The 14,703-nt window shown below is 35.0% G+C and overlaps 2 protein-coding genes across 4 annotated transcripts; both read left to right on the top strand.

Annotated features, from left to right (window-relative positions):
* Positions 1–4,142: 4,142 nt before the first annotated feature.
* Positions 4,143–10,427, top strand: LOC106420533 (rab3 GTPase-activating protein catalytic subunit-like). Of its 3 annotated transcripts, none has more exons than XM_013861381.3 (22): positions 4,143–4,380; positions 4,448–4,491; positions 4,564–4,627; positions 4,796–4,922; positions 5,005–5,072; positions 5,148–5,245; positions 5,477–5,648; positions 5,968–6,199; positions 6,508–6,634; positions 6,744–6,853; positions 6,966–7,058; positions 7,330–7,458; positions 7,602–7,735; positions 7,811–7,906; positions 8,062–8,129; positions 8,335–8,503; positions 8,578–8,649; positions 8,826–8,865; positions 9,014–9,291; positions 9,370–9,547; positions 9,629–9,849; positions 9,925–10,427. In XM_013861381.3, the coding sequence occupies exons 1-22, from the start codon at positions 4,321–4,323 to the stop codon at positions 10,240–10,242; spliced, it is 2,898 nt and encodes a 965-aa protein (XP_013716835.2). In that variant the 5' UTR covers positions 4,143–4,320; the 3' UTR covers positions 10,243–10,427. The 3 variants fall into 3 exon arrangements, with proteins under 3 accessions (XP_013716835.2, XP_013716834.2, XP_013716837.1); XM_013861380.3 differs by having other exon boundaries at positions 9,922–10,427; XM_013861383.3 differs by lacking the exon at positions 4,143–4,380 and having other exon boundaries at positions 5,477–5,583; positions 9,922–10,427.
* A 3,176-nt stretch (positions 10,428–13,603) lies between these two features.
* Positions 13,604–14,602, top strand: LOC106420303 (protein LIGHT-DEPENDENT SHORT HYPOCOTYLS 5-like). The gene has a single exon (XM_013861161.3). The coding sequence runs from the start codon at positions 13,873–13,875 to the stop codon at positions 14,422–14,424; it is 552 nt and encodes a 183-aa protein (XP_013716615.1). The 5' UTR covers positions 13,604–13,872; the 3' UTR covers positions 14,425–14,602.
* The last annotated feature ends 101 nt before the right edge of the window (positions 14,603–14,703 follow it).

Raw genomic sequence — 14,703 nt, 5'->3', positions numbered from 1 at the left:
CAGTTTCACCATCCATATTTTTACGTTTTAGTTTATGATTTATTTTAAAAAATAAATTATATTGATGTATCTTAAATTTAGATATTAAATTTAGACGATAAATACTGCATCAAATACATCAAACCAACTAAATCCCATCAAATACATTGCATCAACTAGTTGTAAATCTGATCGTTGTCACCTATGAATCTGTATAGTCTAGAGAATTAAAATGCGAGATACTACTATATATACTGTATTCAATATAACTCTAAACTTGCACAATATAAGATCATTTTATGTTCGGGATGTAATAAAACTGATGAACCACGTTAAACTACTGTGTTTTCATTACATCATTTTATCCATCTATTTCTGTATATGTTTTTTTATGCCCGTTACAATAGATACATTAGCTATACTCTAAAACATTAATTTCAAATATAAAAAAGCTAAATATCAAATATTCAAATATAGAAGGAGTATTAAATTGTGATCAATACAAGTTACATTAGTTCTGATTAATGTTTCTACATTTTGGTAATAACAATAAAACTTTCTGAAATATAAAATTTGCGGGATATGAGTGGTTTGTAGAATTTCAGTTGAGTATTTCTGTTGCTGACAAAAAAAAAACTTGCGGGTGTAAAGCTGATCATCTCAAACTTTGACTGTGTTATAGCTATATATCGATACTTTTGCCATCTTCTACATTGTCGATTTGTATTTTTAGGCAAAGTATTTTGTTGTCTTAACTTGCTTTAGACAAAAAAAAAATTATAGCATATGTATAAACGTTACGAACTTTAATTTCTAGTATCGAGTAATAAGACTGAGTAATCACAAAAAGGAATAAAAGGTTGTCGTTCAATCTTCATTTCAGCTCTTACCCGGAAGCAAAAACAACATGTGAAAGGTGAAACCCAAACGATATCAGTTTCAGCAACTGTTTGTTATTCTTTTCTAAATTGATTATAGTCTTATAAATTTGCACAAGTCCCCTAATGAGATTTTAGGAACAAGAGAATAAAGAAATATGCACAAGTCAAAGTGGAAGCTGGCAATAAGCCTTGGCGATGGCTAATAAAATTTATGTTCGTAAAGTATATAAATAATACAGCTCTATTAAACTTAGCCATCATTTTACGGCAATAAAAAAGATATCAGGTAAATGTAGTTTTAGTGAAAAATATTTTTTTTTTTGACTAAAGTGAAAAAGAATATTACAAAACCATAAATAGTGAGAGTTCAAACAGTGACTGTATTATTTTTTGGAGTTATAATAAATTAAATGATAAATAGATTAGATATAAGATAAGTTAAGATAGAGATAATTATCTAAGAGAGAACGCCGAGTAGTAAGAGTAGAGATGAATAATCATGTTAGGAGGGACCACCGAACAAAATGATTACTACAACATTGTAAAAGTGCATCGGACGTTAATAGAATACAATTACTTTGTTAAAACTTTTACATTAGCAGAGCTTAGTGCTAAGTCTTGTTCGAAAACGTGGTTGTGGTGGCCGACTAAACATCGATACCGATCGTCGTAATAGCTTGTTTATTTAATAACTTTTATATTTAATAGCTTATTTAGTCACAATTTAATAGCTTACTTATTTTGTAAGGCTACAATATCTCACACACAACAAATGGACTTTAAACCTGAGATTCACTTGGAGTTAAGAATTGGGGAAGAAGAGCCTAAAAGGTTCATAACTAAAAAGATTAAACTAATCGATAATTAAGGATTGAGGAGCGGTACAATTAAAAGGGCACGTAGAGTGGTGGATTCTGAAAAGCATCACGTGTTTTACGAAAGCTAAAGATGAAATGTCTCCTTCTCGCCCGAGACCCAACAGACGCCTCTCAATTATGTTCTTCTACATATATACGTGTGTATAATTGTATATGTGTTTACTATCGTATTGTATTGATGGGCTTATGGATTCGCCTTTTGACAAGCCTGTTAAACAACACCGAAATCGAATTAGTAATAACTTCTGGATTGCAATTTATGTAGAAGTAACATCCCCGTTTAAAGTATAGGTGTAAAGATTTAAAAGAACTGATTTGATCATATAAAAATTTATTTAATTTTTTGGCCACACGTCTCAAAAGAACTATGGGGTTAAGGGTGTTTGAGTTGAAGTAGTGGAAAAATAAACAATTTATCGAGTAGTGATTTGTGATATCATATGAGTGAGATCAAAACACGTATATGGTTATATTGTGATTATATGATCAATTAACAAGACTTTTAAATCTTTCGAGAATTAACGCAACGCCTATTGTACATAACAAGGTTTATATGCGGAGTGAGTGAGCTTAGAAGGCCTATTAGTCGTGGCCGTCTGAAGTTTACAAGTGGTATCAAAGTCAAATTCAAACGAAGATAAAATCATGGGATAACAATTTTGGGATGCAACAAGGACATTGCATTATGTGAGAGAAGATGAATTGTAACATTTCAGTTTTTGTTATATGTTGAAATGTTTAAAATAATTAATTTGGTTATATATATCACAAAGTGCACTTACTTTTTCGGTCACATATTCTGAAAAAAACTCTAGAGTTAAGCATGTTTGAGCTTGAGTAGTGGAAAAATGGTTTACCAATCGAAAAGTAGTTCGCTATATCGTACAAGTCAGCGGCGGACCCATGAGTAATTTTGTATGGTGTCAAAAACAAATAAAGATGTCTTTTCTGGGTATCGAACACGGGTTGTGTGGGGTCAAGCATCTTATTTTACCAACTATGCTACATGTTTTTTAATGTTTTTCTATACAAAACAGATTTTTATCTTGTTTTTTGTGGTGTCAGGTGACCCCACACCTCTTCAAGTGGATCCGCCCCTGGTACAAGTAAACTAAAGCACGTGAAAAAATCATGCAGTAATGGCATAATCAAGTAATGACATAATCAATAAACAAGATTTATCAGCTTTCTGACAGTTAACACATCGGTAGAGTCCACGAACCGTGCGAACGTGTGTGGAAAAATTATTAGCCATAAATGTTCAGAAAATTACAGTAAATTTTTTGTCTGCTGAAATACTACAATCTTAATCCTTAATTAATCCATTGAAATTTAATTTTTGGAAAGCTAATAAGAAACTCACTATTGAGAAATTGTGGCAAAGAAAAAATGAAGAAAATGAGTAAGTTGACAGAGAATTGGTGTTGAAAATGTAATTGGCAGCGGTTGAGGGTTTGAAAAGGAGAATAATGGATTCAGTGATCTCTTGCGGAGAATCCGGTTATCTATCTGATGGATTAAATCTGATAATTAATCGCCAAATGAGAATGTTATCTATCTGACAACAACAATCTACCCTATATCAAAGTCAAACCATGTATTTTTTTTAATATTGCTTCTATTTTTGTTATTTTCTGATCAAAACTTAAGTTAAATTATATGGGCACTGAAATTCTTTTTTTATAGAACAACATTTATTAATCAGTAAAAATACTAATTTTCTCTACATCTTAAACTCTAAAAATATGTAAATATATTTATTTTTCTTTTTAATGAAAGCTATTTTGAAATTTTCAAAATCTTGATTAGGTGACGCTGAAGATATTTTTCTAGTTATTACAGGACACTTTACAGTCAATAATGAGAATTGAGAATTAATAATTTTACTTTTATGAAAATTTATATTAGCGGTTTTATGCTTTACACTGAATTATTTATATAAAAATTTATATCATCCATGTGAAAATCAATTTGCATCATATTAAAATTTTCATTAATTTGTATTACATTAATTATTTTGTGTAATTTTTCTATTAATCTATATAATTAATGATAAATCGTATTTTCAAAATTTAAACTAAACCATTATGTTAGAACATTGATAAAACTTTAACCAAACCACTTAAGTCCGAATAGTAATGTTATCCGTTACCATTTGGACTTTGGAGCCTCAATCTTGTATTTAGTAGGCAGCACAAAAAAATAGCATTCACAGATTAGAAGTCTTGAGCTTTTTTTTCTCAAACTGTCACTATTTGGGCATAAAAAAGAACTATTCTAATGGGCCAATGTTGATATTGGCCTTTTTGTGACCGTCGGATTAGAAAAACGACAGCTTGATAAACAGACAGCAATCTGTTTCTTACTAAAAGAAACGGCACGCGTTCTTCTCACCGTCTGTCAAAGACCCCAAAAGTCAGCCAACGAACGACGACGTTTAACCTCGTCGTACTCGTCTTCCGTAGCTACTTTACATCGTCGTTGGTTTCTTTTCACGGAGCGGATCTCTTCACCCGTGTGATCGGAGGATCTGCAACAGTTCCTTACCCAGAAAAAAGAGCAATACGATTAACCCAATCTATATGGCTTCAACGAGCAGACCAAATTCTCTCCAAGAAGATGATGATGATGCGGAAGAAGAGGTATGCCACCTCCTAGACTTTTCATCGCCATGTGTTGTATTCATGGATCGTGAATTGTATTTTTCAGGTGCAACATTTCGATGATTTCACTCTTGCTTCTTCCTGGGAAAGGTATCATACCTTCACGATTCGAACAATTGGTTTCAATGTCACCACTCCACCACTGACTCAATTGCTTTTTAGGTTTATTTCAGATATTGAAGCAACTTGTCGTCAATGGCTAGCCGATGGTCCCAAAAACCTCGTGGTAACGTTTTCTTTTCCAAAATGTTTTCATCCATCTGTGATTGAGTTCTATAGTTGTTGCAAATGGGACTTGCTCTCGAGGCTAGTTTTATTATTTTGATGTACAATGATGGAGTTAGACGTGTATTGTCAAATATATTTGAGTTTAGTTGTCGTTTTTTGAGTGCAGGAGAAGGGTGCTGTTACAGTGGAAGATTCCAAGAATCTGTTTAAGGTCAAATACGACCTGAAAAACGTCACAAAGAGCTACTGTATGGAGTTCTACTTCCAAATTGACGATAATGGTAGCCAACGAGGTATATATGATTACAGGGTAATAGGCTTCGTCTTGGAGAAACTGTGTTTTCTGTTTCATGATTTGGTATCTGACTGATGCAGCGGGAGTTGATCATTGGAACAGTATTTCACATGATCTCCAGCTTTGCTTTGGGGTGAAGGATTTTCTGGTACGTTTTTTAAATCTGTAGTTTCTGCCTTTTTACTTATTTTGATATTTGATTGATTGTTCTTGCATCTTCTAGTTGATTGCTCCACAAAGTGCCAGTGGGGTGCTTCTTGATACACCAGAGTCTAGCAAGCTTCTGAGTTCGGTTGCTATTGCTTTGTCTAACTGTGCCAGGTGCGATTTCTTAGCTAGTAACACCATTTTAGCTTAGCATCATCGAATGAAACTCTTACAATACACTGTTTCTTTGAGTTGATACCAAATTGTCTACCTATTACGCTGAAGTCTTGGAAATCAAAGTTGATAGAAATGTGTTGTCCTTGAGGATCTTTGCTAAAGAGATTTATCTTTGAGGTGAATATTTGGTTGAGTGTTCAATAATTTTCGTACGACTTTGGTATGCAGCTTGTGGCCAGCCTTCGTCCCTGTGCATGACCCTTCACGGAACGCATATATTGGAATCCAGAATATGGGCACTGTTTTTACTAGAAGATTTGAAGCAGATCGCATTGGTAGTCAAGTCCCTGTGAAACTCATGCACCTAGAAGGACTATATGAGTTGTTTGTTTCTAAGTTTGTAAGTCTTTGTGGATCCTACTTAGTAATGTTAATTAGTACGGTAATTGGTTTTCTAATCGGATTAAAAAAACTTATCAAGCATTAGCCATCCACTGCTGAAAAGTGGGTTTCCAGTTTAGTTGCTTCTAATGTTCATTTTTCTTCACACACTATACTGCTGCAGTATGTATTTTATGCTAAATGCTTCAAGCTTGATATTCTGAAGGGATACATTTTTTAATCTTGCTTGAGATCCGGTCCAACGTGGATTATTCTGTCACGTGATTAAACGGTTTTGCTATATATTGTACTAATCAACAACGGTTTATTATTTGAAGGTTTATTCTGGAGTGGACTTCTCAATGCATACTTTCAAAGTTCATTTTATGATGAGGCTAACATACGAAACCTTCACATCTGACGAGGATGATGAGAACAATGATATTGATGAATTTATGGGTGACAAAGCTGACACTGCAGAACACCATGGCTCTGAGTCACGCAACAAGGTGCACTGGGACGATGATTGTCCCTGGAGTGAGTGGTACTCTGCTGAAGATCCACTTAGAGGTACATCCGTTGAAATATGTTTCGTCTTTTTACACTACAGTCTACACAATACGTACCTTCCTTTACGATTTGTATTTTACCTCTCAGTCTTAAAGATTAGTTCGGATGTGTGTGTTTTCCGCGATTATACTACGCATATATATAATATACTATCTGGTCTTAACAGACCTCTGTATTCCAAAATACACTAGATGATAATTGATGAGTGATGACAATCATGTATCTTTCTTCAAGCATAGGGTGGTCTTTGGTGTTGGTATATGCTATTCCAGGAATTCATTATCTAACTTTGTGGCTGATATGGACAGGATTCGAATTGGTGGTCACATGGGCTGATAGGACTGTAGAAAACACGCTTGAGATGGCTGAACTTGAAAATGCTACACCTCATGAAGCTGAGAAGTGGATTTTACATCCAGTCCTCTCACCATATCTGTAAGAATTGCTTCTCATAGTTCTCCCGTCTAGAACAAAGCAGTAGTGTGCATGTGTTGTGGTGTATTATTTCTCCCTTTCAGTTTTATAACAAATATTGTTTTACCAGGGGTGAGCCTTCACATGGGAAAAGAATTGATTTTTCGTCCCAACTACTTTGCTTGGTTGAAGCATTGGGTACATCTTTCGCAGCTCAGTTTATGGAGGATTTCGTGTCAGGTCTGTTGTGCAATTTTGTGTGCTTTTAAACACATTTCGAAACTCCCTGTGTGCTTATATTCTTTTACAGCTTTAGCTTTTCCTGACTATTCTACTGTCTAATGTTTTGCAGTGGAAAATTCAAGCTCTGAAAGTTTGAAGACTTCAGTGGTCATACCTCCTCCAACAGTTCTTGATCGGGTGATTAAAGATCTCTTTCATGAAGGTATTCTTCCACTATATTTTGTATGGACATAGATGCATGTATACGGCCTATGTTTATGGTAGCATAGATATAAGTACGGACGTAGATGCTGGGTTAAGAAGGATCTGACTAGCCATATAATAATATTCAGTTTGAAGTGTTCAAAATTTTGATTCTTGAATTTTAAGATTTGCAACCGGGAGCATTTGATAATTTTCCCTTAGGTCCCAAACACTTGTTAGAATTTAGAGATGTGGAATTGTTTCACCTTTTTTTCAATTTAATTTCGCAGGATCTAAACTCCCAAATTTTACTAAAGGCGAACACCGGCTTTCTCGAGCTCTTAAGGCTGCACCGCTTGAATCTCTGTTCACACAATTTTGCTTGCACTCACTGTGGTTTGGCAACTGCAATATCCGTGGTATGTGCCGGTAGATTATGCCATATTTGGTCACCCATGCATTATTTATAGGCACAATTGATTAAATTGCCAGTGCCGTTACGAAAATCAATGCTTGACTAATGAATATTGTTTTTTTTTCGTTTTCTCCATCCCATTATTAGCCATTTCCTTTCTCTGGGTAGAGTTTGTCCGTGAAGTTCGTTGGTGTTGGGAAGAGTCACAGCCGTTGCCAAAAATGCCAATCGACGGTTCTATTGATTTATCCACTTGTTTGATCCACCAGAAGTTGCATCTGGTAATCCCCTATACATACTTAATCGGAAAAGTCAAGTTTCTTGTAGATACCAACAGTTTCTTCTTTGTTGACCAGCTTGCAATTTGCATTGAAAAAAATCGTGAAATGAATGAAGAGTTCCTAGACTGTATAGGAAGTGACGACAGTTCAGACGCTTCTGTTTCCGTGGAGGTGATTGGCTAAGTTTTTTTGTACATTTTATGAATTTGTTATTATGTGCTGCCATGTATGTGATTAATTAAAGTAACAAGCTTCAAGCTTGTTATTATGTTCCTTGGGTGTCTCTGAGTTGTTGGCTTTCAACATTTCTTTGAATGAATCTTCAGGAAAATCACAAGGTCGACAAGAGAAGAAATAGATCCTCAAAAGCAGACCTACAGAGGAAACGTGACAGGTGAACTTAGCAAGTGAGGGCTCTTAGGTTCTCTTTGTTATTAGATAGATGAAACTCTGATTGCATGTTATTACAAATACTCATTCTCATTCTTCTTTTCTTCCATTTCCAATATAAAATGATGGTAACTTTTGAATGTTCCAAGCTCATAGAGAGGAGACCTTCAGAAGGGCTTAGTGTTTATATCCCTTTTTCTTGGATACAGCTCAATTGCAGAAGATACATCTAATCAACTCAGATTTGAGAGGAAAGCTGAAAGCAAAAATTCTGTGAACCAAATCCGTACAGATGCCTTCAGGAGGGGTTCAGCTGGACCAGTGGGGACCATGATGCTCCTGAAGTCACATCAGCCACTCCATGCCCCATTTACCCAGGTTACTGTTCGACTTGGACTCGTCTGTTTATTATCTTTGTTTTTAACACCCTCAAATTTCCTTGGTTATGACAGGATCCACCTCTTATGACTGAGGACATGCACGAAGAGAGACTCCAGGCTGTGGAGGCATTTGGTGATTCCCTTGTAAGCTTAAATTCTCTTCCAGTAGAAGTGAATATGGCTTGGTTATCTGCTAAGTAGTCTATATAAGCGTATTTTTTCTTGACAAATATGTGCATTGCGCTGCTTGCTATAATATGGGTTATTTAGTTTGTCGTTGTTTGACTACTAACAAACTAATTTTGCCCTTTGAATTTCAGAACGTTCCTGGCCAGTTGGAGAAGGACATCTTATTATCTGGTGAGATTTAATATTCTCTCTGTTGTTTATTAGAGTGAGTACAATGAAAGGGCACAATAGAAGCAGATAGTTTTGCAGACTACCATACATCCCACACTTCATTTCTTCTTGTATTATTATTTGTCTGATCTCACGAAGGTGATTGCAGACATGTCAGCATTCAAAGCAGCAAACCCAAATGCTGTGTTCGAGGACTTTATCAGATGGCACTCACCTGGAGATTGGGAGAGCTCTGAGCCTGAAGCTGCTGAAGCATCGGCAGGCTCCAGCACCGAAGGCTCGAAGGATAAATGGCCTCCTCATGGTCGCCTTTCTAAACGGATGTCTGATCAAGGAAATCTCTGGCGGAAAAGTTGGAATGATGCACCCGCTTTGCAAGCCGATGACCAAAAACCCCTCCTTGACCCAAACCGAGAGGGAGAAAAGGTGAGTGTCTTTTTGAAATCATTCAATAACCTCTTACGAGAGTTAGGTTTGACCTCATTGTGTTGACAAATTTCTCAGATTCTTCATTACCTGGAAACAGTGAGGCCCCATCAGCTCCTTGAGCAAATGGTCTGCACAGCCTTCAGAGGAGCAGCCGACACTCTTAACCAGACAAACTTCGGGGACATGAGACAAATGACCTCTAAATTGGAACAGCTCTACCTCATCATCAAATCTACTTTGGGAGTTCTACAGCGTAATATTGGTTTCTATCCTTAAGAATACAATTTTTCTTTAGGTCCCTCTTGTCTCTATAGTAACAGAGATTTGGATGCAGGCAACCATGTTCCAGATAGAGAACAGACCGTCAAAGACCTGACACGTCTCTGCGTGGCCTTTGAACACGTAGAGAAGTTGGTAACGGTTGCCGCATCTCTTCACAGAAAGTTCCTTGACGCATCACGCCTAGCTCAAGTTATATTCAGTGACTTCTACTCCCTTTATGTTCCAATGATGGGAATAAACTCAAATGACGAAGAAGAGAACAAAAGCAGGACGGTAAGTCATCATTAAACTAGCGAGAATCTCTTTTTATGGTAATGAACTAACGTGCCTGGTCATTTGAAACAGCAGGAGATGCAAGTAGGGAGACAGGAAGTGAGTTTCAGAGAGAGACAAATGGTGTCGAATCTGTTCTCGCCGCCATCAGCGAACCAGTCTTGGAGAAAAGTGTTGAGTATGGGAAATCTACTAAACGGACACGAACCTATTCTCAGGGAGATCATTTTCTCCACCGGAGATGACGTCAACAACGGAATCCATTACGCTGCAGCTGCTGATGTGGCGGCCAGCGGTGACCGGAGAGGAGAAGAAATCGAGACACATAGAATGTACGTTTCTGGAACATCTAACGATCTCCGAGTTGCACTCTCTGTCACTTCCTGCGATTGAATTCTTTTTTTTCATTTTGGTCCTTTAATTTTCGATATTTATTATTTAATAGAAATTTAGCAATTGAACAAATTTCAAAGCGTAATTTATTCCTTGATGTGTATTAATTCAGACTAAATAAATCTCACATATGTGTACTTTAAGTATTTAACATTAAGGAATGCATGATTTTTTTCGTCAATCAACCTAATTGATTTGTATAATTCTTAAACTTCCCTACGTATTTTTATATTTTCTTGGAATTAAGTCGAGAGAATGTGGCGACTGATACCAGTATTTTAATTTTCGGTTACATTTTTATACTATTTTGCATCATCTGAAGTTTCAATCATATGGGTATAAACGAGTCAAGATGACGTAAATGCAATTCAAGTGTCATAATTAAGACTACTCAACTAACGTTTTTAAAAGACAAACAAAAGATTAGTTCTCTTTGTTACTTGTGCAATATAAAATGTAATCATGTGATGCCAAGCATTAGATTGAGTGGGTTCAAAAAGGATTTGCACAAAGGAGAAAAAGATAATGTATTTTATCAAGCTATACAGCCAGATTGAATTATGTTTGTGCTAGCAGGAAAACAAAACATGCTATTTATACGAATGTGAATTAAATCTAGAAGAAGCTTACTAAATTGATGATTATATATATTATTGGTAGAGATGACGTTTTCATTCTTCGATGATAAAAAGAAATGATGAAGAATGAAGAGTTTTGTGGTAGGGACTTCATTAAATAGTTGTCATGTTTGACATGATTCTGATAAATGATAATCATTCTTCTCTCTTATCCTAATTTATAAATAAAAATGAGAGATGGTGTGTGCACCATTGTATTTTTTGGTTTGCCATACACAGCACAGTCTAATAGTAAGGTAATATATCTCAAGTCCTAGAGTAGCTAAGATAACATGTAAGCATTAATATTCGTTTATAAATATCACGCTAAAGTGAAAGGCGTGACCGTATAGGTCATGAGATTATGCACTAAACACAACGAGATTAAGTAAATTAAATGTCCTAGTGATTCAATGATTTCCTCAAATTATGGACCTTGTATAAATGGGTACATATAATACAGTCAAGTTGATAGACTAACAAAAACTATTATACGGTGTTATTAAGGACATTCAGACTTGTGTGTCTCTACAAGGAAGTTGACTAGTTGGTGGTCTAGTGTGAACTAAAGTGTTAGTATTGATACTCTTGAGATTAAGACACAACATCAAAATCATACCGTATTTATAAATAAATAAACACAACAAATAATATATACCGTCAATAAAGTACTATTTAAGCAACATGCACATACAGTTAGTTACAACTTACAAACTTGCAAAGCTTACAGCTACTAATCAGCGAACTATTAACTTCGATACGTGAACTTGATAAAGAAGTTAACTACTTTCCAATGAAAGTATAAGGGGAAAAGTTGTATTTCCTATAATAGAATAAATATTGGACCGACGACCTATTGATATGATTTGATGTATCAACAATATATATAAATCACGGGAAAAAATCGACTATATAATAGAGCATTTGATTTGAATGGAAGTCGCCTTAACGTCGTTAACTTGATCTTCCCTAAAACATAGCCCTTAAGTTCGTGAAAAAATGCTTTTCACACCCTGTTAATTATCATCCTTATGTTGGTTGTGGAAATTACATGAGAAGTTATGTAATCGATAATATGTTCTGTGTTACTGATTCATGACCATGAGGTCCCTAAACATATCCACAATAGGAAAACTAAATACAATCGAGATAAGGATAACCTAATAGATAAGTCTAAGCTAGATATATCGAAGTATATCGTAATATTACATACTATTTTTTGTGTAAATCTAAGTGATGAAAGATATATGTAGTGAAAAAGTTGCGAAATATGCAATTTTTTTTAGTGGAACGAGTTCTGACTTCTGAACAGATCCTAATTTTTCTCTAAACCGGGAATCAGCAGGTGTGTAATACTTAATGACATGACGTAAAATCTCATGGGAATCGAACTAGGAAACATGATATATCCATTTCGAAGCTAAACTACTAGTCCAAAGCCAACGCACCTTTAGAAGTTTGAATCTGTATACACTATGTACATCTTTCATTACTGTCAAAATTGCTTTACTTTTTAGATGAACATGCAACATTATGTCATATGATATTACAAACAAATATCAACGGATATCCACTAAAGAAAAGTTATACGCTAATCATGTAAATTGCCATTAATCTATACTATTAAAAGGGAAGCATTCTTAAAAAATTTACTTATGCATGTTATTTGGACCTATTAGTTAGACTAACACTATATAATTCAGCTTATTTTTAAGCCAAAATAATATTCCATACATCAACTCATAATTTCCTTAATGTATAAAAAGAAGTATTGTAACTAACAATACTTTCTTAAAAAATCTACTTATGCAGGTTGTTTGGACCTATTAGTTAGACTAACACCATATAATTCAGCCTATTTTTAAGCCAAAATAATATTCCATACATCAACTCATAATTTCCTTAATGTATAAAAAGAAGTATTGTAACTAACAACGATATTTTACCTAAAGATTTTATAATTATTTTCTTAATACAGAAAATAACTTAAGGAAATAGTCATAACAAACTGATTAATATTAATGTACATATTTTTAAATATTAATGTCCCATTTTAAAACTAATTTATTTATATATGTAGTAGAAAAAAATATTAAATTTTGATGAAATCTTATTAAAATTTGTAATTTTTTTTATTTTTAACTTGAATTTGCGAAAACTGAGTTTTAATATTGAACTAGGTCTGATTTAACTCAAATTCAGTTTTTAGCACAACTCAAAACCAGTAAGAAGAGCGAGCCAGGATCCGACTGGTTCGATCGTACGGTCCGATCAGATTTTCAAAACATTGATTAATACAGTTCAATAATTAAAAAATATATTTTTAATAATGAATATTTTTACTACTAAAAATATACATATCATCTTTAAATCTATTTCAAACAAATCTCACAATATAAAAAATAATGGATAATAAAAACATTAAAAGTCAATAGTTATAATGTGAAACAAAAAAAAATTATACTAGATTTAAAATTTATTAAGATTAAAAACCTCAAACCCGCGCTTCTTAAGCGCAGATCAAAATCTAGTTAATATACTTATAAGCCTAGATCATTAGGTTTTGCTAACACTTTATATTCATTTGTTTTCTTAATCAAAACGTAAAAGTAGATGTGAATTTATTTTTTCTCAAAAAATAGATGTAAAATCTTTAATTAACAAGACGTCCCATAAAAAAACTAAGACATAGGCAAAATATTTCTAAAAACACGGTGGGTCAAAGAAATTAGATGGGTCTCAGTTTCCATTTTCTCCTTTTCTGTTTCACACTGAAATAAAAATGATGATGGGACGTATAAAAAGGTGAGAAACTACAATATGAATAATCAAATCCAACTTGTTGCTTGTGACTTGTGACTTAACATAAGATAAGAACTCATCCTTTCTTTCTCTCTCAGACACACGACCCACACACACACACACACACACACACACACACACACACAAAGATTCACAAGCAAAATCAAGACTAAAATCTAAAGAACGTCCTGACATAATTACACGATCAAAAATGGAGGGAGCGGCGATGGCAGCGGCGAGTTCCTCATCATCACCAAGCCGCTACGAGTTGCAAAAGAGACGAGACTGGAACACTTTCCTTCAGTATCTAAAGAACCACAAGCCACCTTTAACCCTGTCTCGTTGCAGTGGCGCACACGTCATCGAGTTCCTTAAGTACCTCGACCAGTTTGGTAAGACCAAAGTCCACGTCGCGGCTTGTCCCTTCTTCGGAGTACCGTACCCACCGGCTCAGTGCACTTGCCCTCTCAGGCAGGCTTGGGGAAGCCTCGACTCTCTCATCGGCCGTCTAAGGGCTGCGTTCGAGGAGATCGGCGGTGGTCTTCCAGAGTCAAACCCTTTAGCTGCCAAAGCGATTAGGATCTATCTTAAAGAAGTACGTGAAACTCAGGCTAAGGCTCGAGGGATTCCCTACGACAAGAAGAAACGGAAACGACCTCGTACAGCTAAGGCAGCTCAAAATCCCCATGATGGATCGAGTGGTGGAGAAGGTGCCGGTGGAAGTGGTGATTCTGCTTTGGTTGTTTCTGCAACTGTGGTATAGTCCAAATATAAGATGCTAATTCTAAATATAAGAAAACTTTGGTATAGTAATTCTCTGGTGTTCTTTACTTTATAAATTTTATATGTTGTGTAGTCGTTTATTTGAGTTGTAGAATGCAATTATAAATGGAAAAAGACGGATCATAGATTATTATAACATGGATCTTATTATGTTTAGTTATTTACATCATTTATTTTTCACCGTGATTGATCAGTACGAAAGTGTATAATTGTGATGTGTGTACGTTCCGAGTCTCGGGTCTCACGTGAATTGTGATTT

The sequence above is a fragment of the Brassica napus genome, chromosome A10 (assembly GCF_020379485.1).
Source record: "Brassica napus cultivar Da-Ae chromosome A10, Da-Ae, whole genome shotgun sequence".
Lineage (NCBI taxonomy): Eukaryota > Viridiplantae > Streptophyta > Magnoliopsida > Brassicales > Brassicaceae > Brassica > Brassica napus.
This window is presented reverse-complemented; position numbering and strand designations above follow the sequence as displayed.